The following is a 24,590-nucleotide window of genomic DNA, read 5'->3' as shown; positions in this document are numbered from 1 at the left end:
CCCTTAACGCCGCTGCATTGGGAAGGCGTTGCTGCAGCAGAGGACTCTGGTGGGGAAAAAAAACGCAGCATGGTACCACGGCCAAAAATGCTGCATCATCAGGCACAAACTGTTCGGGCTAATCAAATGCCTGTGAGTGTGCATAGCAGGTAGTATTTTTGCAAATTTGCTGCTTAATTTTCCAGCATTTAGATGTAGGAAAAACTTGTGTTGAAGCATCAGGCCTCAAAGAATGAACATGAAAGAGAAGGAACCGCCATGTGGTTTCTTGGCATTTAATGAGATCGGACCGGTTTGTATTTTTACGACCAACACAGCCCCTCGCATTTAAGATCTCAAAGCACCCTTGCCCCTCTATCTTCTCGGCTTCAGTTGAGACATCAATTCATCAACAGTGGGGAAGAAGTTTGTCCCCTTTTTAAATCATCAGACTAAATGAACAAAAGTGAAAGAAGTTGTGAGCAGTGCAGTTTTCCACACCCCGCAATGCTAACATGCTGGATGAAACCAACACCCGCACTGAGAACTTTGTCCTGATAGATAGCGCTGGAGGAAAGACCACATGGGACACAAAGACATTTCCTCTGCGCTCGACAGTCTGGGCTGAGGGAAGGTCCTGCAGAGACGGGTAACGAGGTCATTTAATTTCAATCTGTTAAGAGCTCCGCTAATCTGACCCAGGTCCCCCCTCCCCCGAGATAAAACCAGACAGCTGCTTTAACTCGACTTCTCCCTTTCTCCTTCTCTTGCTTCATTCTTCCTGTTTCATTGTTTGAAAAATCCACGCAAGACTTTTAAATTCCCATTCCCATTTTCAACAACCCCTTTGCTTTAATCCATATGTGTTCTCAGTTTAATGGTCTGCAGCTTGAGGTGAAACGCAATAAGACACACAAGTCTCTCTCCTCTCAGCTGTTGGAGTGCCGATCCAGGCCAGCGGTGTACGTGAGGAGGAGGGCTGGTTGCTAGGATGCATATTCCTCCAGTTACTAAGCTCTTTGATACCTGCGTCGCTCTATCCTCTCATAGACATGCACCCACTCGCATGGCTCAGGCAAGCCACTTAGACACACACACACAAAGACCATACAAACGCGCACCATGTGGGTAGGCCTGTTTTTTCTCCAAAACAGGGCAATAACAGCTACTCTCCAGCATAATATCAAGTCAGACTCTCCGCTGGACAGCTAGACGGGAGACGTCTAACCACACTAACAAGGTGAGCAGACAGCGTGAGCTGTTGTGGCGGATGTCTGCGCTCCCTCAGGAGGAACCGACAAGAACCGGACTGGCACCGCTAATAAGGCCTCAGTGCCGCTCGGCCCCACGCTGGGAGAACGAACCGTGCAGCTCGCACGGAGAGCTGCTGCTCAGACCAGGATGCGGGTACTTAAACTGCACACACACACAACCCACATGCCTCATCAGCCTACACCGCCGCTGTCAGTGTTATCTTTTCTCCTGTCCGCACCAGCTGATAAGTGATGCTTCCGTTGCACGCCCGACATTGGAAGAAATCAGGGGCCGGGATCCACGGGCCCTACTAAAGTTCACATGAGGATTTAGCATAGTCGGGTTCCAGATCTCTGAATCACCGGCCGCATCTCCGATTTGTTCAGTGATTTAACCAGACGGTTGGAGAAACGGGCAGAATTAAGATCGTGGACATTGTCACACAGAGCTAGGTAGCTACCGAGCTACGTCCATGAAAAATAGCATCATAGAAATGGCCACCCCATCATCTGACCTTAGAAAAGAAGCTATAATGCCTGAAGAGGCTGTGTTCTTACACCATTCAGCAACCAGTTCTGGGCCAGGTAGAAAGACTTGCCTCAGACTTTTCACTTGTATATATCATTTATCGTAGCCCCCCACACACACACACACACCTTTGTCCATTTAATTGTCTAACCTTTTCTTTCATAATTTGTGTTCTGTGTGTTTATAAATCGTTTATCATAATTACCATTGAACATATGTTATTTAAATGAATTGCATTTTTTATATATTGGAAAGGATTAGGGTTAGGAAAGAAGAAAAGAAAAATGGCCAAACAGGAAATTGTCCCCTATTTCATAATATTCAGTATTCAGAGTCGAAAAACATCACTTCAGAGCCAGTATGAACAGGAGGAATAATCACAGCAACCAATAACTCTTTAGAATTACACATGACATACAAGTAATGTACCAAGACACACTTTAAAAGATCCTAAGCCCGCCTTTAAGCCAAATGTTCAAAAGTTGCACGGAGCATCTTTGAGCATAAGAACCAGAACAGGTGCAGAACGGGTGACAAATTACTAAGCGAATAAAGCTTTAATGTGTAAGCTGTTAACATATTACCATATAATAGAGGAGACACAACAAGGCTTCTGCTTCAGACGAGACGTTAGAGAAGGTAAAGATGAAGTGCATCCGGCTTGGTTGCCATCTTCTTTTTATTAGCCTTTGCTGCTGTGCCAAGGCTTATTTTGCAGCCTGCATTCTAATGAGACAGAGAGCGAGGAGGGAGGGGGCGGAGGGGGGGATTGTGTAACTCTGTGTTACATAACACAATGTGCACGGCCTTCTCTCTCTCTCTCTCTCTCTGTATCTCAGACAGAGCGAGCAGGAAGGAGAAGACGGAGGCTTTTTAGGGGTGCTGGTGTTAATGAGGGCGATCTGAAGAGGTGTGTGCCTCATATCTCATTAAGGCACCGTTTCTAATAACGCCGCTGATGAGGAGAAGTTGTTTGGGAGGCAGGGGGACTCTGAGAGCGGACCCCTGGCTTTTCTTAGATTAAAACTCAACCATCAAGTGGCATTCAAGTGGGTTTGCTGGGTAATTAAAGTCGATAAAATGTTATTACTTTCACCCTCGGCCCACCTGGTTGGTTGGGGATGAACCGGCAAACATTTGCTGGACATTTAGAAAGAGGACAGATCACAATTAGGATTCAGCCTCCACGCTTATATTGATGCTTTTGTGTTGCTTTGCTGATTACAAAACATAAAATCCTGTTTTTCTTTTATCAGATTTTCGTTTCTTTCTTGCACCCTAATTTTCTCTTTTTGTAGTTTCTTCTTTGCTTTGGTGGATAGTTTAGTAAACAGAAGGTGTGTGTTCAAAGCTTTTTGGAGAAAGCAGCTTTGCCTGCTTGTTTTGCATACGATGCCTTTGATTTTTGAGACTTGTGACCTTATTTCAATGAAGCTCATTGAGCCAACGCAAACACACTCATTCATTCATTCATACAGTACAGAACACTCCACCTTGTACACAGGGCTGAAAACAACACATGATTAAAAAAAATGTTTATTCTCATCTTAAATCTGGTAATACAAAACTGCGCACACTAAGTAGAAACTTTACAGCTCATTTGAGTTTTCCGAAAATAAGACTCAAAACACAGATCAGGCAACATTTCCGGGGAGCAGTTTGTACTCAAACAAACACCACCAGTTCATGAGTAGTTGACTTTCACACAGAACGTCTCCTCCGTCTTCTCCTCCAGGTTGTTCACGTAGACCAGTATCTCCACTGAGCCGGGACTCTGGCTGGGGGCGAATCGTAGTCCGATGGTGTAACTCTCTCCCCCGCTGATCTGAAGACAGTGAACGCAACACGACAAGCAAGCTTCATATTCATCTGAATGCTTTGTGAGGGCTTCCTCTCTCTTCAGCTGGTAACACTTCACTGATCTGTCGCACGAATGTCGGAGAATCTTCTGATTTGATGTTGCATCACTTTGCAGTTTTTTTGTTTTTAACTTTAAATTCTGTTTAAATTGATGAAATAGCGGATTCCTTGAATGATTGTATCAGAGGTATAGGGGAGAAGAAAAAAAAGTCGAAATGGCAAAAAATGGCAAAACATTACCAACTGTAGGTAGGGCAGCCGGCCTCCAGTGCTGTTGGGAATAACACGGTATGGCTTTGCAAACATATTAAAATACTGAAGAGCTAAAGTGGCACTGTGTTACTTTATTGCGATGTAATAAATATCCTGTACCTGGTGCTGAACCGTATCCACAGTGTTACTGTGTATCCTCACTGTGGGTTTACACTGATTGAGTAAATGAGTGTTGTGTGAAACCAGAGAATTATTCCAGGAGGAAACCTCAAATGCATTTGTCTAAAACTTAGTTTTTTGTCTGAATTACCGTCTCTTCATCCAAAGTGCAACTCTGATTACTCTTTCCCTAAATAAAAGGCACACCATGCCTTATGTCTGGAATGTATTTGTCGTCAAGGCTCAAAGTGTGCAAAAAAAAGGCCCTTTTATTTTATTTATTTTCTCGGTATTTCAAATCAGTCCAGAACTGTCGTCTCGTATTTTTCTGTAAAAGCCATCAATGGATGTATGGGTCAATTTGGGGGATTTATGCCGTAATCTTTCCCAAAAGCATGGCGGTATTGATCTGTGCTCTGCTCTCCCTCCTGACAGCTGGTCTTATCATGGTGAGGTAGACCACAAAAGAGAAAAGTGTCTCCACATTTGCTTAATGCTGCGGGCATAGTGAATTCTTTATAAGACACCTGGCTCCTCGCTGACAAGACGGAACAAAACAATGGGCTGTTTTTCACTTTCCCCACCTTCTTCTGTCTAATTGATGCAGTGTCTTCTGGACAGCAGCAGCGAGACTCTTAAATAGTTTATGTGGAAACAGACTCCCGTTGGGTCTCGTTCATTTATTTGTTAATATAAAATGCTGGTTTTCCATTTGCTTTGCCGTTTCATCACACCCTCAGCCAATGGAAGGCAACGATGGCAGTGACTCCGGTACTTCATGTCTGTGTGTGAGTGAATGCGCTATTAGAGACGACATAACAATAAAACACCAGCAGTAATGACTTTGTTGTAGCCCTCCTGTTTCGGGTCTGGAGGCAAACACGGAAACCGTTCACTTATCTAACAGCTGAGGAATGAACAGCCAACGCGAGAGGCCAGAAATGATCATCGATGTCTTTTACGCACCGGTCACCATGATAAGAAAGACACAAATGTTCCTTCATATCTGTTACAGTTCAAATGTTTCTTTTCCACACAAAAGTTCTACTTTTTTCACAATCAGCATGTCGATCAAAGCGTTTTCTGCGAGGCAGTGTATCACTGCGACTCAAAGTCGGGGATGTTGCAGCACAGCCAATTAATGATTTTAGCTGAGAGTGCACCTAAATCGATTTGTGAGGCTGATACCAGGAGGAAAAGTCAGTGCATTACATTGGTGAAATGATTCAATATAAATATGTCTCCTCGTGTCCTCTGTGTTGTGTTCTGGCTGCACTACAGCTCCACCATTACTCTGTTGCAGTTCAAATGCCCACCGGAAACAAGACCTACAAAAAGGTGTTTTTCAAGTCCATTTTCTTCTGTTTTACAATTGTAACTACAGGGATCGTGTGTTGGGCTGCCAAGTCACAGTTGACCTACACTCAGTACTGTGCCTGAACACATCATGTGAAGACACAGACAGAGGACTCAAAGCGTTTTACTGCTGCTCACGCTATACAGGCTGTGCAGACATTGTACAAGTCTTAAGCAGCCTCTTCTTCTGCAGCTTCATTTCTTCTGGAGTTACTTTTGTGTCTTTATTATGCAATCAAGCAGAATAGGTTTGAGAGCAAAACTTTCCACACGGCTATCCAAAAACATTTCATTCCAAGTCAAATAGATTTGTGATTAAATATGCATCAATGCGAATCCACCCATTTTGTTTGCAAAAGATGTTTCGTGTTGTTTTGCTGATCTCACTCTTTTGTTGAAACAAAGTGCATCATTTAAAATGTATTTCATTTTCTAAAACTATTGTCGACGTGCAAGCTGTAGCATGGAGTCTGATCGGGGAGGGTTTCACTGAGTAACATGCAAGACACCTACAAACTGAAATGTGTGTGGTGTCACTGTGAAGAGAGGAGCAGAGAAATGGAAACTATATAACAGAAGCAACCTAATCATAGTCACAGAAAACCCTGGGAAGTGTCAAAAAATGATTTTCAGTCAGTGAAAAGCCTCGTCACTGATAACAAATACAGCTTGTTCTGTTGCATGACTGGAATATATAATGTGACATACTCCTAAGAGTATAAGAAACTGAGTACTAATGAATAATCCCAACTTATTATCACGAACGGATTTGAATTGTAAAGCCTATAGCACAATTTGTTAATTTACAAGCTTTCTAACGTTATCACCACTGGTATGAGCTTTAGTGACATGAGTGACTGGACAATGGTAAACGTAGCCTCAATTTCAAACTTGAATCAGAATGAATGGAGTAGTTCCTATTTTGAGTAGAAAAAGAACCTTGCCGACATCAACAGCAGCTATCACCTCTGCAGTATTTAAATGTCTTTAATCAAAGTAGGTTTTCGTTGTTCTATTATTTAATTCTAAACAGGATTTTTAAATCAGCTGATCAAAAGGGGCTCTTATTGGTGAGTAGGACTCTCCATTACAGCTAAAACTATTTATTTACAGGGCATTAACAAGACAAGGTACCATGTAACTACTTGTACTGATGCGAGCCTTGCTCTCCCTCAACAATAAAGACAAGGTCTAGGTGTTAATTAAAGAAAGAATTGATTTAGCTCTCTTTGAGAGGAAGAAGACTGAGTCTCTCATCTCACCTGGAATTTCTCCTCTTTGAACTGGAGCAGGTCTGGATGGTCAGAGCGGAGCAGAAAGGAGCGGCTGCTGGTGTATGGGTTGGTGTAGGTGATTTTCCTGGAGCTTCCACGGCCACCACCGACTGGGACACACACTTCAAATGCCTGCACGCACACACACACACACACACACACACACATACACAAACACAGACAATTAGTGCCATAACCGATTCGTCACTTAATGTAGATTAGATGACCGTTTACAATAATGAATTACACACACAAGTAAGACAAGTGCAAGCCATCAAGATTTGAAAACGAATGGGACTAAATTCTGTGGGTTAGACGGAGAGCAACACCACCACATATGAGAGGAAAACATTTAGACCCTTCACTGTAATGTGACCATAACCTTCAATAGACAGTCAGTTGGTTTAGAAAGGCAGACAGCAGTTATAGAGGGCATTGTCTTTGAGTGCAGGCTTGGGATCAGCTGTCCTTCGCCTCTTCTTGACACTAGTCATAAATGCATTGGGAATATCCAGCTGACCCAGGAACCCACCAGGATGGTTCAATGAGCACTGAATGTGACTCTGAGTCACCAGTGTGCTTTGAGTTATACAGACCTTGAAGGGAGCTGTTCATCATATCAATGTTCTTTAGGAGTGCAAAAGGAGAGCCGCCGTAAGAACTGCATCTAAAAGCAGTTTCCACATAAGAGCACTCCACATATTAAGCTTTGCACTACTGGAACATTGTTGGACTCAAAAAAGTAACACATTGATGCAGCAGAACCAGAGATTACCCACAATGCAACTTAACCACACAGTCGTCCGTGACATCACCCATTGCTTTGTGGACTACAGTTTTAAAGCCTCGTTTTCGCCATCTTGCTGTTGTTTTTTTGCAACCAGAAGTTCCACAAGAGGGAGGAGCTAATTACAACCGCACGCTGAATACGTTGAAAGACGAAAAAAACACCGACAACAAGGTCAAAGGATAACATTTACAACTTTTTTACGGTTTACACTGCCAGTTTGGCCGGCTATTGCAGATGGCCAGTGGGAGCATGTTAGCATATAACTAGCATGTTGCTGGATACCTGGCAAGCCACAGTAGCTCGCCAGCCAGCCGCGCAAATACTTACTACTTCACCAAGCATCCGAGAACTTTCTACATTAAAGTACACTCAGATTTACATTGAGGACTAAATGAGGAATCATTTGCGACTTAGAGGCAGTGCAAGATCTGTAAGAGATCAAGAGATTGTCCATTAAAAAGAGGAGAGGGGGACTTGAATTTAAAAGAAACCATTTTACAGTGTCGAGTACATCATTTGGAGCGGATTAAAGAGGCTGCGATAAGAAGGTCTGTGATTTTGACTCTGCAGTGCTCAAACCATTTGTACTTCAAACAGACACTTGGCACCTATTGCTGGAACAGTAAAGAAAGGAGTGACACCAACAGTCTCCAAAGCCTCACCAACTGGAGAGTGACGGAGTCACAATGAAAACACACGTATTACCATTTTAAGTAGAAAACCACACCTTGGACAGTACAGGCCGGTAGATGTTGAGACAGAGCAGCCAGGCAGTGACCAGCCGCCGGTTCTCCACATCCACCGCGTTCACATACAAGAAGCGGCTTCCTGCTCGCCACGGTTGCACCTTCAGCTGGAGCTCCTGCACCGCTGCGGGAGGCAAAACGAACACGCCCTCTGGGTCCATCTACAGAAAAAGGAAAGGGTGAGTTTGGAGATTTGTGATTGGTAGTGTTGTTGAAAGTGGGAAAGAGACGACTTATGACGAGAAATAGAGGCATTGACCAAGTGACAGACAGAGCGTGACACAGTATGGAGGAGAAGATAGACATTTTATAAGGGGGGGGGGGGGGGGGGGGCAGAAAAGGACAGAATTAATGGGAAAATGTGGTTAACAGCCTCAGAGGAAAATAAAGGTGTTCGGATTATAGGAGAGTGGGTGAGAGAAAGGGCGAATGAGGTTTTGGGAAAAGAGAGGGGGCAGACAATGAAATGAGAGAAAGTAGAGGCAGGAAAGTGACAGAGAGACAGAAGGAAGTGAGAATGAGATTCACCGTGTGGCTCCTTTTCAATCTGTCGAGAAAAGCAAAGCTATTCTCTGGCGGTGAGCTTTATCCGCTTTTATAAGACTCCTCCGAAGCATTCCACAGTGAGCTAACCTGCCGAGAGTCAGATCAAAGCGGATGCGCTGATGCATACGGTGAAATCTCTTTTTTTTTTTAAACATCTGTCGCTCTTTCAGTCTCTATGCCATTTCTTCAGGGAGCGCACGTTCGGGTCGCACTGTATGCACCCACGGTGAATATGACAGTCCATCACTTTTTTTTTCTTTTTAAATGAGTGAGTAATATACGATGCCCTTTAACTGCAACTCTTTATAAAAAGCATCGTCAAACTCTCTCCCCTCTTTTACCCAGTTAGGAAATGATCTTAAAATAGAGGGCAATCTGACACTCCGGGAACATACTTTCATATACTTTATGGAAGCATACAACCATTGCACATTTTTCAACTGTGTCAAATTATGCCCCGACATACGATATAAATGCAGGAAGCAATAGAGAACCCGAATAAAATGAAATGAAAAGACCCATTATGCCGTCAATCCGCATTTGTACATTCCTGATAATGACTTGAATCTTAACCTGGAGTTATTACGTGCAAAAGAGACTGCTGAGGCCCTATTGTTTCCTGCTGCTAAGGGAGAACAATTTGCATGAAATCATTTTGGGATCTGCGGGTTGAATATTGCAAAGACAGAAAGAAATATGTCAAGAACAAAGCTCTCAACTTCTCATTAGAGAAGGAAGATTCAAGCTATGATTTGAGCCGTTTTGATTCCACTTTTTCTCTTTCTCTGTAGGTTCCTTCCCACCCGTGTCAGCCGTGTTCAGTTAGACAAATCTGAAGCAATTTAAAAAGGGAAGGCAAAAGTGTATTGCGCCAATTTTAGATTAAACACAGGAATAAGGATTAATGGGGAGATTGTACATTCTAAACACTTGGCTCAACACCTCAAACCACTACTGCTGTTGGTTGCAAGCTCTTGATCAATTGTCAAAATGTAATCAGACGTGATCCTGAAAAGATCAAAAAATAATTAAGACTAAATCCAAAATGACCCAAATAGAGAGACAAAACCCAATTCTTCACCTCCACCACCAATTAACAAGCAACTAGCATACAAAAGAGCAGCTATACATGCCACATAACGCTCTCTCCATCTGCCTCAAAAATCATTTTCTACTGCAATGGTTGTGAGGCTCACAAGATTAGAGCTGGTTGAGGGTCTGCTTGGATCTTCCTGGGTATTAGACATATCAACGCAACGAGACTGACTCTGAATTTGGACCTGGCGAGACAAAAGTGTTTCGTTACTCTTGAAGATGTGTACCTCGATCTCCTGGGGGTGTGATGAGAAACATTTGACCTTGCGAACGGCCTGCTTCCCCCTCAGCACCAGGGATTGACAGCTCCGCTGGCCGGTCACACAGCTGACATCCAGCCGCTCCAGGAAATGCACGTAAATCTGCCAGATCTGGGAGGGCGCTGCCATCCACTTATCACTACAGAGGAAATCATCATCAGAAACAATTAAGCTAAGGCCCCCTTGAGACGCAGCAGGATCAGCACGAGGTCGGAGAAGAGGAGGGCTGATCTACGGCTGTGCGAGCATTTTAAAAAGCAGCAACATCATCATCATCATAATCACCCTCTCACTGCTGAGAAGAAGGGAATTCAGTCCCAGTGGCCCTGTAGCTGAATAAGAGAGCTGTGAGTGGGAGGCGATGCAGTCACCTACTCAGCCTCTGCTCTGTGACAACCGCACTATTTGGAGATATTTGGAATGGAATTCAAGGGTTTCTGGAAGACACGATATCACCCGTGTTGGATTGAAGCTGCTAATGAGCGATATTTTCTGATGATTTTCAGCATTTTTACATTCACACTGGATTGCATTGGGTTTCGCCGTAAGGCTTTAATTTACGGCAAATTCTTTCATAATAAATCATTTCAAAAACATTTCCTCAAAGGCTGGTTTATTAACACCAAAGAGATACACAACTCTGCCCTGGGCCCCAAACCTCAAAAGGTTCACGGCATGTAGGTGGGTTTGGGTAATTTGATATAAAATATCAATCCTCCTTTATTAGCTCATCTATTGGCCTTGTCTTGTAGAGGTGGCCATGTGTCAAAAGCTACTTTTAACTCCTATATTACATCACATGCTTCATATTCCTGAATAACTTTGTGTTTATTCTACTTATTGCACATTCCAGCACAGGAGGACTGGATGAGCACAGTGTCTAGGCATGTAATGAAGCTGCCATGTGCAGTCTGCAATGTGTACTATATTTAAAATAAAATGTAAAATGTTCTTGTTATTGAGTCAGTTTCCTGTACAGAGTCGTGTACGGACCACTAGTTGTTGTTATCTCCGCCAGGAGAATCACGCGATCACTCGTGCGTGTACATGTGTCCGTGTGTGCACCTTTGTGTCTGTCCACGGCTAACCTCACATTCAGCAAACTGCATAATATTTTGGGTGGCCAGTCGTGGCGGTATGCTCAAGGACCTACCGTGGTGCCATGCCTGTTTGATACTGCCATTGACTATTTGCTGCCTCCTCACTCACTACACTTAACCGTTCCCCTAGCCGGCGGGGACCGCTGGTGATAACACAGCAGAGTGCATCGCCAGCCCCCGGCCGCTGCTATGCGCCCAGAGACACGGTGGAGGGATAACAGTTTGCTCACTTTAATTGTTTTGGATGTTTCGTTTGGCTATCAGCTAACAGCTAACTGAACTACCACTACACACACTGCTGAGTGCCTCGCCGCCACTCAGTCGCTGCTAAGGTGGCAGACAGCTAGATGAATTTATTTTTGTCAAGGCTAAATGACTTGTATTATAGAACAGCTTTGAGCCGATTGTCAGCAATCATCGGCGCTTGTTTCTGAATTTGAATGGAGTTTGTTTTAAGACTGTCTAGATTGGGGCCTGGCCACTTGTGGGTTGTATTAATTCAATCACACTTTACAGACCTGGTCGTTGCAGACACACCGGGCAGAGATCTGCACCCTGTTGAGTGCACTTTTCTAGTTTAATCTACTTTGTGTTTATATTTCGTACACACGTACAAGGACGCTGTGCACAATCGTGCAGATGATGCAATCCACACTTCTATTGAATTATTTGTCAGCTAGATGAATGTGCTTTGCAAATGCTTTAGGAGGAAGAGAATGCAGTGTGCTTGTCAGAGAGATACTGAATGTTAACATAAATATTGCCAGAAAGCTCCACAGAGGATCTAATGCAGATCAGTTCTGCACCATATATGTAATCAGTCAACACTTTATCACAACCATCATATACTGTAGGTGATGAATGACAAATCCTAACTTTAAATTGGAGGCAAATATTGGCCCAAACTATTAACAAAACCCACACATATCATTGGTTTGATCTCTGATGGACTAGAGGACAGGTTTTGTAACTTCAGGCAGTTAGACCACCAAACCTCCATCTGATTCGTTCTTTCAATCAAGACTGGGTGAAACATGTGATTAGTCCAAATTAGAATGCTTCTTCAGGCTAAGCTGTGTGTATGTACGTGCGTTTGTGTTCATTGTGTATCAAACAATACATACGTGAAAACCATCACAAAGAACATTTTTATATGTGGACTGGGACTCCCTGGCACTTTCAAGTACACGTCCTGAGGCTCCCCTGGCGCCTAGACAGAATCAGAGTAAAGAAAGATTTTAAATCAGAGGGGTAAAGGCAGAAACATAAAGAAACCTCACATTAGAACTTAAAAGTGCATGACATGGTGTAAGTACAAGCCTATTTGTGTATCAAAACAGCATGTCATTCTTGACATGTGAGCTAGAATAAAGTGATTTCCCTCTGAACAGGAAATGGAGTGAAAACACTTCTGCTAATATATTAATGGAAAATGGAAAATGGAAGAAAAATGATGTAATTCTCTCACAAGCATCCTTGTCTGGCAGATGATGTTAGGGTCACTGCAGCGTACGGAAATGTGAGTCCTGACATCTGGGTCTCCAACTGGTTGACCCAAAAAAAATGGTTAGTATACAAAATGGTAAATATCTGAAGAAGACGTTGTATCTGAGCAGTGTGAAGCAGTTATAAATGCTATCAGTTTTAAAGGCCGTTTTTAAGGACAAGTTGCATGTGATATATGTTATGCTTACATGCGTATATTTACACATAAATATGTGCATAGTATGTGCTGTACAAGCTGTGCTATTTTCTTATTATTATTCATTTCACTTTTTCTTGCTTTTCATTTCCTTCTCTATTTCCAGATGCCTCCCTGTTGCTATCGCCTCATTTTGTGATAAAAATTGCATTTCATTGCATTTTATTAAAAAAACTAAATAAAGTGAAGGCAGCATACATTATTCATTCCCATCCACCTGGCATACTGAAAATACGTTCTTTGTATTTATGCAGGAGTGTGCGCACATGTATGTGGTTCTGCTCTTCCTGGAAGGTAAGCCGGGGAACCTGCTGATGATGTATGCATGAAACTAATACTAAAAATGCAATCGCATGCAAATAAATAAGAGGCCATACATGTTACACAAAACTATCCAAGCTAGACCCAGCGATTAAGTGTGTAAACTGTGGGACTGATGGGGCAATGGCTGATGGGAGATGTCTGTGGTAGGATATTGACCCTGCACCACCTGTTGGGTCATTCCAGGGCGGCAGGCGGATGGCTTTCTTGAGGAAGCAGAGCTCGGGATGGTATAGCCGGAACGTTTGGTCAACAACGTGAGGTGTCGGCTCCACGTTCACCTGGCAGATGGCCATCGGCTTGCCGTCTTCTGCTTTGAATGTAACCTGTGGAGGGAAGGTGGAAAGTCAAATCAGCAGCATGACACTTCCCTACGACAAAATAGTATTTACAGTATTTACAATTATAACTTATTGTAACTTTGTTCTTAGTTTTGTAATGGCAAACATTGCAACAACAAAGTCAACAGGGCGACGTAATGAGCAGTCAGACTGCCAGATTATTTAACACCTGAAATGTTGGTCATTGACAGAAAGTCAAAGTTGAAACAAGATGTCGGCCTGTTTACTGTGACGGACTGTGTATACCATCGTCCTGTTCTCTTCCAAATAAATGTGGCTATGGGGGTTTGTTTGATCATAATTTCATTAGTTCACCTGGGCGCTCAAACAATACTGGTTCTGTGTCATTAGACATTTAGAGAATACCTACATTTGCATTTCTTGACTGTCTACAGAACTGGTATTGCCATGTTTTCCTCCCAAGGCAGTTCAGGTCTAAACAACATATACAGCTTTTGAAAAAGCAGCCTTTGAGAAGTTTTATTTAAAAATTCCCCAGAGAGTACTATGATGATGGAGCCTGCTGTATAATAGAATATAAAAGTTGGCTTCAATCCGACTACTGAAACCCCTACAGACCTGATAAATGTGCTTTGAAGTTTACTTCGCATTAAAACAGCCCTCAGGATGTGATCCGTGCAAACTGACAGAAATGTGTTCGTACATATGCACGAATTACATATGGTTACATACAACAGCTGGTATACACACATAATGCACAGAAACATATGCAAACACATTGTCATTTATAACCTACTCACGTACCATCATATTGTAAACCATTTATATGATTTAAAGCTAAACATAACTAGAGCTGAGTTTAGGGATTATGGATTACATGTAACTGAATCTCAGGATATTAATTATAAAGAAGCGGCCAGATTACACACTATAGTACTGAGAGTATTTTATTGACTATTTCAAGTAATACTTTGGTGCAAAGCTATTCAGAGGCAGAGACAAGTTTACAATGTGGCAATGTCAGTCCGTCAGTAAGTCCGTCAACATTGTGGGTAATATTTATTCAGATATTTACTCCAGATATTTTTACTAGATATTTACTGTTTAAAATTAAAGCTGGGGAACACCGACATCATAAAAACACAGCACTCAATAAACATGTTATGTGAAAATGTTTGGTGTGGAAGAACTTTGAACTCAACCCCAACACTTTTGGGATGAACACTGAGAGCGAGGAAGGAATTTATGATCATAGGGTGACTTCAGAGCCTGCAGTCAGGTTCCAAAATCTTGTGGAAAGCCTTCCCAGAGGAATGGAGGCTGTTAGAGCAGCAGATTCATGCTGATTAACAATGGTTGGGTGTCTACATACTATAAAATGTATTAAAGTAATAAAATGTTTATTACTGCACATAAAATGGAAATTTGTGCAATTGGTTCTTACATTGCTTTCACAAGTGAATCTATGCAGCACTATAACTGCGTAGCAAATGTAAATACCTATTCATTAGTGATGGACTATTGTTAAAATTATAGAAGTTGACTTTCCACATTTTGGTCACCAATTCCCAAACTTTGAAGTTGATCCCTGCCAAACAGCAGCTGTCCAGATCGTTGATGCCCATGCTGACCTGCAATAGTGGCCCATATCTGGCTCTGGTGATGTGTGCTGACTGACAGCGGTGCCAAAGCTGGCATCCTGACAGCTCTGCTGTTGGGGCTTGTCAGTTTTAGCGGGACACAGATTTGATCCAGACCCAACCTCTTTGACCTCTTGACAGGATTTCTGCTCAGAGCAGCAGTGCTGACACTGGCACAGAAACACAGACACACACACACACACACACACACACACACACACACACACACACACACACCCTGAGCAGACACAGACACGCGCACACACTTGGCAGACTGGCAAATATTTCATCACCCTGTGCAATGGAGGAGCTTTAGGGTGTTGTACTCTACACAAACGACAGGCTTATTGCGAGGTACAGGTCAGCGACGGCCGTAGCATGCAAGGGCTGCAGACCAGCATGTTACGTCACATGGAGATGTAGAGCACGTCGTCTTATCTGTGGCACGTTCACATCGTTTCTACCTCCTCTAAACTTCTTCACATTATAAATGGTTGAATAAGTGCATAAAACGGGAGAACAACTTCAGAGTAATACTATACGTGCATGGTTCATTTAAAAGTAGATTAGCCAGACTTGTCAAGCTGTCCTCCAAACTGGAGATAGTTTAACCCTCCAGCAAGACATTTACCAGTTGGAGAAGATAAATAATGTTCGGTAAGATAAAAGTGATTTCCAGCATATAATTTCGCCTGACAATCTTGTCTGGCTAGTGTAACTTTTTTCTAAGTAGTTGACACTTCAAAGTGTTTTTTGTGTCTGAGCTGCGACCGTGTGGGAGAAGAGGGGAGGGAGGAGGCGGTGCACTGCCACTCCGCAGAGACTTGTCTGGGAGTGTGTGTGTGTGTGTACACTAGCTGTAGCTAGACTTGGGGATGTACCAGAAAGTTGACCCGAATAAATCCCAGATCAAAAGCTTCATACTGGTTTAGGTGGCTTTGTCTTCCTCTACTCCTCTGAATATAACAATCAATTGAAATACGCTAAGATACTAACAATGTTTCAAATGGACTATATTCAAGCTCTTATCATGGCAGAAACATGATGTCTATCCACATTGCATCTCAAATCCATAGCTTAATATAATTCCAGCCTGGAGACAAGCAACCGAGGGATTGAGAAGCAGGCGACCACTGAACGAGATAAGAATGCTCCAAATAACACGCAGAAGATATTGCACAAAGCATTAGCGGCACACTCTGTACCTTGATGGTCTTGGCAGCAACAATGTTGGACAGATTCTTTTTCGCCATCTGGGAACCTTTGCCTGTCGGTTGAAAGCTTGGTCCCTGTGAGGATTTGATAAGAAAACAGAATAGTTATCAACGCTGATCATCTATCAAAAAAAAAGAAAGAAAAAGCAAATGACCGCAAAGCAAATATCACACGTGCACGTCAGGCAAGAAAACTGTAAAAGATCACAAAAAGCAGAAAAGGGCCAAAGGGTGTAAAAACCCCCGTCATCTTCAGGAGATAAGAGCGCAGCATATGTAAACGGCCCCTCTAGCACCAAATTAACTACGGAGCCTAAGTTGCCATAACACGTGTCTAACATGCCCCCGGGATAGATCAGTTATGTTTAACAACCCTTGAAATGCGGTGACATTTATATCAATGAAATTTCAACTTTCTCTGCTCCACCTCTTATTCCCATACTGCTCTCACAGCAAACACATGTTTGGACCACCCAAGGCCAATCAATTTAAAAAAAAGATTTCCTCACATTTGGAATCAATAAGAGTTGTGAAGTACTGCAACATCAAAAGCAAGAGGGAGATCTTACATTTGAGATGATGGAAATATGCAGTGACTGGACAAATCCCAGCATTAACATCTGACTGCTGAAATACAATCCTATTTGTCAAAAATGCCGCAGCCTGGAAAATATACCGTTCCTCAGACACGGTTTTCTAAGTTTCCCATTCCTAACGGTTCCATCAACTTCTACACTCCACTGTACCTGAAGAGCCATGGTGTGGTCGCAGAGGAAACTCTGGTATTTCAGGGGGATGTGGATGCTCTCCTTGGGCCGAAGGTAAACCCTGGGACCTGGGGCACCTTCCTCCAAGTGGAACATGTTCTCCTCCAGCGGGGTTGGGGTTTTGGTTAGTGCTTTGAAGTAACTCCACTCCTCTGTATTAGTGATGGCACTGGATGGAAAGATTAAAGGACACGAGTGAGATGAAAGCAGGCTCCTGTATATTTTAAGGGATCTATCCAGGATCAGAGAGCGACTTGTCGCACTATCAGGAATAGAAGTCTAACCTGAACATTAATTCATGACGTCCTACAGTATGATAAGATGGAACCAAACGGAACATCGACATATACTGGTGCTGTCCCTACATGTATTATTCGAGTCCGAACATAAGTTTGCCTAAACATACTGATCGCAGTGGTAAAGAAAATAACAAGGGATTAAAGTCTGTTGGTATCGTTTTAGGAAAACGAATGTTCTCATTTAATGTGATTCCACAGGAAAGGTCATATCCACAAGGGGAAATCACCAGGAGAGTCTGAACGTGCTCCGTAAATTTAATTAGATTTTATATTTTGGGGGTTTAATGGGATTTTTTTCACATGATGGTGATGTCAGGGGGTCATCAAATTTGTTGTCTTCAAGCCCGTGTGGAGATAATAACCCAGATGATATCATCTGATTTATTTTGATCAGACTTGATAAAGCGCCTCCAGTACAGACGTTTTCAAAGGCTGTGTACTCCCTATGACTAGTAAACTGATCTGCATGAGCACAACCAGTGAAAAAGCCCCTTTAAAGTTAAAATTCCCAGTTTTGTGTTTTGTTTTCTAAATGATGTCCTATAAATCATGTCAGTGAGTAAACTTGATCACAAATGTTATCATGTGCTGTGGATTAATGAGAAACTGTAAAACATGCATACACATCAGACCTGCAAACAACTCTAGTGAAACAGATGACAAGATATGAAACCAAAATCAGGGAGGGAGATCCAGGGGCAACAACATTTTAGTGATTTGAATATGGAAATTAAGCCTTTCGGAGTGTTTTTAGATTAGAATACAACGAGAAGACAACATCTTGTTTGATGAAAAAAAAAATACTTTTAGCTGCATTTCGATTCTTTCAATCACAACGTCTAAACTTTCAAAGTCGTCAGATCGCTGTACTGTTCACACTACACAAATTGCCATCTTGTAATCGAAAGGCTTGAAGTCGTAGTTTTCACACTACATCACTGGCCTGCTAGGAATCTGGGATGCGGCTGCGATGCATCAGCCTATGATCTTGGGCATTTGTCGGGGAGCTGGAAAAACTGTTGGCGAGTAGAAAATCAGGGCTGAAGTCAAGTAGTGTGAACTAGGCGTAAGTAAAAGTACAAGCATTGAAATATACTTAAAGTACCAACAGTAAAAGTACTCATTATGCAGAATGGTCCATTACAGAAATGATATATCATATGATTGGATTGTAATTATTGATGCCTGAATGTGTTCATCCTTTAAATGTTGCAGCCGGTAAATGTGGAGTTGTGTAAGTTAAATGCATTCATATATATTTTATATTTTACTTTACATACTGCTGGACAGCTTATGCATTTCCCCATATGGTAACACATATGGCCTCACTGACATAATAATATTCTGAATTATTTATTGATTATATTTTGTATGATTAATCTGAATCTGCAAAGTAACTAGTAACTAAAGCTGTCAGATAAATAAGGTGAGAAATGTCAGAGATACAGAAGACACAAACACCAGAACAACAATGATGTGGGTGCAATTTATCTTTTGCATTTACAAAGACGTAGTGAGCTAGTCGAGCAGTTTCTATCTAAGAATCTGCAGTAACAGATTTTTTCAGGAGATGTGAGCTCACATAATTCAGCAGTTAAGGAGCAACACATTACTTGGTGTCATGTTTCTGGCCACCTTCAGAATGTAATTCCAATATGTATTCTTTTAGCTCTGTTGTTGGTCTCTGAGGGACATACCTGGCTCTTTAGCTGCTAAATGCTCCACTATGTTTCACCAGCCAGACTCTGAATCCGTCTGTCTGCTGTTTGGTGCCGAGCAGGTGTACAGTGGGTTATTAGAGCTTTTTCGCTGAAAACTGCTGCCTGCTTTGGCTGATAATGATGCTGTGAGAGTGGTGAGAGTGAACCTAAACAGTGAAGTTGTGGGCCTGACGGCTAAACAATGAGCCGAAGCTCACTATAAAGCTCAGTGAACCCGAGGGGAGCTGCAGATTTGGATGGTTATTTGACTATATTTTCTATTTAACAGGATGTTTGAGTGTGGGAATATCCTTTACATTTGATGCATGACTATGGGAAAACATGGGAAAGATTCCATGGGATCAAGCAATGCTTCTAAAACAATACAATTACCTTTAGTAGAGACATACAATTCGGATTTCCCATGCTTACAAACGAATTCTAGCATTGCAGAGTTCACTGTAGAGCCAACAGTCGAAGTGAGCTAATTCCACGGTCGAGCAGTCAACACACAGAACGCAATGCTTTCCTTTAATTACCGCCGGCAGCTTTAATAAAAGTGTATAGAGGTCAGTGAAAGCCCCCCTCCGATCCCCAACAAATGGATTTCCAGGGAGAAGGCAACAGGTACAGATAAGACGCTCCGACGGAGGGAGGTCTCGTCTCCGCTCTTTCCTCTTCCTTTGAATGCAAACATTTCACGCCCAAATGCATAAAGGGAAGTGCTGCTTTAAACTTCAAAGGTTCCAACCCATGAGCAGGGGAGGAGGGATTTCTCTAAATGGGAGCGCAAGAGTGTATACATTTCTCAGGGCCCCACCTCGCTAACATTAGGGCGAGATACAACAGTCAATTCCATGCAACCTATTTGGAGATTCCCACCTGTGCACTTGGAATAAAACATGTTTGCCTGTGGCTCATCACGACAACAAAGAGTCTGCGTGTGTGTGTGTGTGTGTGTGTGTGTTTCACCTGAGCATAAATAAAAATAAAGATACGGGCTGATTCGTTTTCAACAAAATAAAATAGAATAAAGTAGGAGGTGAAGAGGACAAATTGAGGAAAAACAGAGAAGGAACAGAATAAAGATGATTGAAAGGATATCAAGAGGGAGACTTGAATGGAGTTGGGAAAGCACAGAGAAGACAGATGATGAGAGGGAGAAATAACGAGAGGGAAAGCAGCAGCAGCAGCAGCAGAGGAGCTGTAGTCTCCTGTCGCTCCGCTAGCCAAACAGTCATGGCCCACACTTGGCACTGTGAGGCCAAGTGTGAAAGGTAGCCATGCAAAATGGATGGCAACAGGTAGCAAACGTGTCCTCCACTTCACGAGTAGCCTTCGGGCTCTAAACAGACATCAAAGCTACAGCGGCCCTAGCCTCTCTCTAAGTACACTCCCTTCAAAGCCTGGATGCTGGATTTTAGGTTGAGGGTCAGACTTTTCTTCCGTTTGTTTCTGTAGAACAAAGCGCTAACCCAAGGCCTTGCGTCTCTTCTAAAGGAAGCTCCTCGTCAAATATTGGTTGAAATATTGACAAGGAAGTCAAAGCGGGGTAGCCTCGGCGCACTGACCAGGATAGCAGAGGTACACGGGCCAGTTGTGTTGTTGTTGTACATATTATTTAACTCTTCAAAGACTTGGCAGGTTCATGAAAAGAAATATTTCATGTTGCCTCAAGTACAGCTCAGAAATCTCAAAAACAGATACGCATGCGGCAGAGACGTAGATGAGCGTTGAATACTGGGAATTCAGATTCTCAGCACAATCCTTTTCCCAGGAAACATTCCTGTGTTCCTACTGTTTGTACCAAAACCCCCCAAAAAACCACTAAGGTCCAACCTTGAAACGCATTATTACAGCCGTTTAAAAACTACTTGTTCAGCTACAAAATTTGTTTTAGAAAACTATGCAGGCGGTTCGACAAGTGGATTAATCAGACACAAAGTCTTCAGGACACAAATAAGGGTGCAGGGCAGCACTCAAGTCATTTTGGGATCACTATTGCAGTGCCCGTTCGAACGGGCCGATTGCTTGGTAGTGGTGCTTGCAGCCTTGTTGACTACTCCAGGGAAATGAAGCAGAGTTTTGTTGTGATGCTAGTAAATCCAGCATTAAACTGCGTGCACAGCATGCCCGTGGGTCCCTTGCAATACACCCGCCAGGTGTGTAGCAGAAGGGATGGACGGGTCTCGAGATATGCCAAGGACATACAGTACCCACAGACAGCCTTCCTTTATGATTAGATTCAACTCTGACACAGACCTATAGCTAATAATTACATTATTACATTTTCCTTCTATCATATCTCCTCATCTCTTCAATGGAGATCACGGTCGCACACAAAACAACATCGCACACAACAGCGCTCCCTTTTAATAAAATACAAACCACAGTGTCATAAAATGCAGAAGTGTTTCGGGGCAGTGCTGTGTTTAGTGACCTGTCTCAAAACATCTGGAAAAGATGCGAGGTCTCCACCAACAAAGAGTCTCTGAAGCTTTGCTACGCGTGACCGGAAATTTGACTCTTGAAACCCGCAGTGTTGCGTTTGAAACGCATCAAATGCAGACGCTTCCTCGCTAATTTACACGTTTCTGGCTCTTGGTGGAGGTGGCAGACGGTTCGGTGTAAAGTGTCACGCTGCCTCATCAGGAAATATATAAATAAACTAACAGGGCGCTAAGCCGGAGAGAGGACAGATGCGGGGATTGATGACTCTCAATTAGACCTGGTAGGCCCGGTGGCCGGGCTAATGCCATAATGATTCATCCATGGCGCACTCCAGCCTTTGTTGATCAACGGGATATATGTTAATCCAAAACTCAGGCATGAGCAGAATCCATAACAAAAGATTCAGCGCTAGGGGATTAACGACGCAAACTGAAGGAAACAAACACGGCATGGATACCAAGAACGGGTGATCCAGAAAATATCAGCCATAATGGCTTCTATTTGTGGATTAAAGGGGTTATTTAGCACCTCCCCAGCTTTATGTCTGCATCTGTGTCAAGATCAACTGATTGTGTGTTGCTGAGGGAACTTTATCATAGTTATTCATGCAGACACACACATGCACAATGTGTTCGGAAATGTGGCCGCTATATTTGCACTGACGAACAATCTATCTCGTTCATTCATCAATAAAAATACTCTGCGAACAAATTGTAAATGTGTAAGGCACACACACAAAACCAGCTGTCTCAAATTAGAAAATTCAAAGGCTAAGTAATGCACCCACTACACACAAACAAGACGTGTCTTAAGAATAAATAAAACCAAATTCAAACGTTAAAACAGGCACACACGTGCCATCACACACATCAGTACACACACACACACACACACACACACACACACACACACACACACACACACACACACACACACATCATATCAAACGAGCAAGGCGTGAATCAGACACTCACAACCGAAATAAAACACAGTCACACAAACTTCATGTTGACTTACTCGTGCTGGTGTGGATGATGGGATTTGTTAATCAATTTTGTAAAGCAGTATTGCTTGCATCACTTTATGGGAGGCGCTGCATAATTTACTTCAGCATCACCATTCCTTTCAGACCCTGTTTATGTGCTCATATTGTTTATTGTTCATTGATGACCGAATGATGGCACCATTAAGGAATGAATCAGCATCATGACTGGCAGCACGATGAGCACCATGTGAAGTTTTATGACGTTTTGGTCTGGAGGCCTCCCAAAATGAGAGCTGCGGGTTGGTTTAGTGGTAAATGAACTTCAGAATAGGATGCCACTCTTGACTTGCCATGACAGTCCCAATAGTAAGTGTGGAGGGTCATCTGTTTTCCTTCTTCTTCTTGTGTTAATGATGGATATCCGGTTTAATGTTGCTTTACTGCCCTCTACTGTTGAGTCTTTTGTATTCACAGTAACAGCAACCCTTGATGGCAAGACTGGTGGTGAAAGAGTCTGGGGGACAGGGAGGGAGCTAAACCATCTCTTCAAAGAACAAAGTTTTGGATTAAATATGTCTCACATTGGGGAGAGACAAGTGCGAGGACGCGGCATCCTTTCTTAAAGCAGGATAGAAATAGGTTCCATCTCCAGAGCCTGCTGAGTCACCTTTGGAGACACGAATCGGAGAGTGTGAACACAGTTTCACGGCGGGGCTAAGGAGGGGTGAGAATGGAAAACACGTACAGCACAGAAACACATACTCGCAGTTGGTGTGTTAAGACTCGGGACACACCTCTTTGTTAGTGTCAAAAAACAGATAGTTATGGGTGGGATGCCAGCTTGACACCACCACCAGGGTCTCACCTGAGCTCAGGGTCGTCACTGTGAACGGTGACCGTCTGAGGTACGTTAAAGGGATTTTTAAGGACAAACTCCATGTACTCAGCGGAGCCCAGGCTTGCGTAGAGCAGGTGCTGGGTGGTGATGGCCTGGCTCAGCATGTTGGCGATGCCCTCTGCCTTGCTGCGCTTTTCGCTGGGTTTGACCTGAAAACGTTCTCTGGCCAACCGGGCTTCCTTAGTGCGATCCTAACATCCAAGAACAATGGCAAATACAGAAAAAGATGCAGTGTCATGACATTCTGTAAAATATGGAAAATGATTACCCAAACTGTCCCCTGTACATACGCATTGAGCACAGTTTACAGAGCCTTCCTGGTTTCACATTGACCGACCATACTTGACGTAATTTGCACACATTTCGGGTGTGCTTACTCTCATAATATTATGGTTTAGATAATCTGCTGGATAGTTTGAAAACTTCTGACATTTTGGTGCGATGTTGCCATGTCGCTCATTACTTTGGTGGTATTTTAAAGGCATACAATAACACATGACTACATGACCAATACATCCATGGCTACAGTGTGATTAAATGTTATCGTTGAAACATAGTGAAGTTGGAATGAATGCTCCGCAAACGGGCCAACTTAATGTTACAAACCTTCCTTGATGGCCAAGTGTTGAAATGACCTTTTCAAAACCTTCAAAGACAATTACATTTCTCAATGGCCGGTCAAAACAATTCCACACATCGACGATTTCCATCACCCACTGAGTACAGGTATTTTGAAAGAAATCAATATTACATCCAGTATTTTCTGTTATGGTATCGTTTGCTTCATTTAAACCCTGAATTGCAACCCTTATATTATTTAAACGGCATGATGCCGGGGATTCCGGCCAGTAGGTGCACTTGTCTTAAAGACACATTTAAAACCTCAAATTGAGTTTCGAAATCAGGTTGGTAAAGCTAAGTGTGTGACAAAAAATAATGCTGAGGTTTTCCACAGGTCTAGTGCACTGAAATTATGCCGGGGACAAACCTTGACCAAATTAGGCCGTAGCTACCAGCCCAGAAAAGTCAAATCCAAATTGAATTGCAAAGCAACTCTTAAAATCGTGTTCCTGTGCGAGCAGGACTCAGTAATATTCCACATAGTGTTGGCTGTGTTGCGGGTGCTACCACAGGAAATGTAATGTGTAAAA

At 42.8% G+C, this 24,590-nt stretch overlaps 1 protein-coding gene across 1 annotated transcript in view; it reads right to left on the bottom strand.

Moving 5' to 3' along the window:
* Positions 1–3,279: 3,279 nt before the first annotated feature.
* The window catches only part of nphp4 (nephronophthisis 4), a gene marked incomplete at its 5' end in the record, with an annotated part of 141,221 nt that continues 119,910 nt past the window's right edge, over positions 3,280–24,590 (bottom strand). The window contains 10 exons of the mRNA XM_079166699.1: positions 3,280–3,586; positions 6,612–6,755; positions 8,141–8,320; positions 10,028–10,199; positions 12,285–12,370; positions 12,629–12,705; positions 13,350–13,509; positions 16,331–16,414; positions 17,086–17,275; positions 23,407–23,630. Of these exons, the coding sequence (XP_079022825.1) occupies positions 3,446–3,586; positions 6,612–6,755; positions 8,141–8,320; positions 10,028–10,199; positions 12,285–12,370; positions 12,629–12,705; positions 13,350–13,509; positions 16,331–16,414; positions 17,086–17,275; positions 23,407–23,630 (1,458 nt within the window). The 3' untranslated portion in view covers positions 3,280–3,445. The remainder of the gene's footprint in view (positions 3,587–6,611; positions 6,756–8,140; positions 8,321–10,027; positions 10,200–12,284; positions 12,371–12,628; positions 12,706–13,349; positions 13,510–16,330; positions 16,415–17,085; positions 17,276–23,406; positions 23,631–24,590) is intronic.

Source organism: Pholis gunnellus, assembly GCF_910591455.1.
Source record: "Pholis gunnellus genome assembly, chromosome: 2".
NCBI classification, from domain to species: domain Eukaryota; kingdom Metazoa; phylum Chordata; class Actinopteri; order Perciformes; family Pholidae; genus Pholis; species Pholis gunnellus.
Note: the sequence above shows the minus strand (reverse complement) of the source record. Positions and strands in the feature narration are given on the sequence as shown.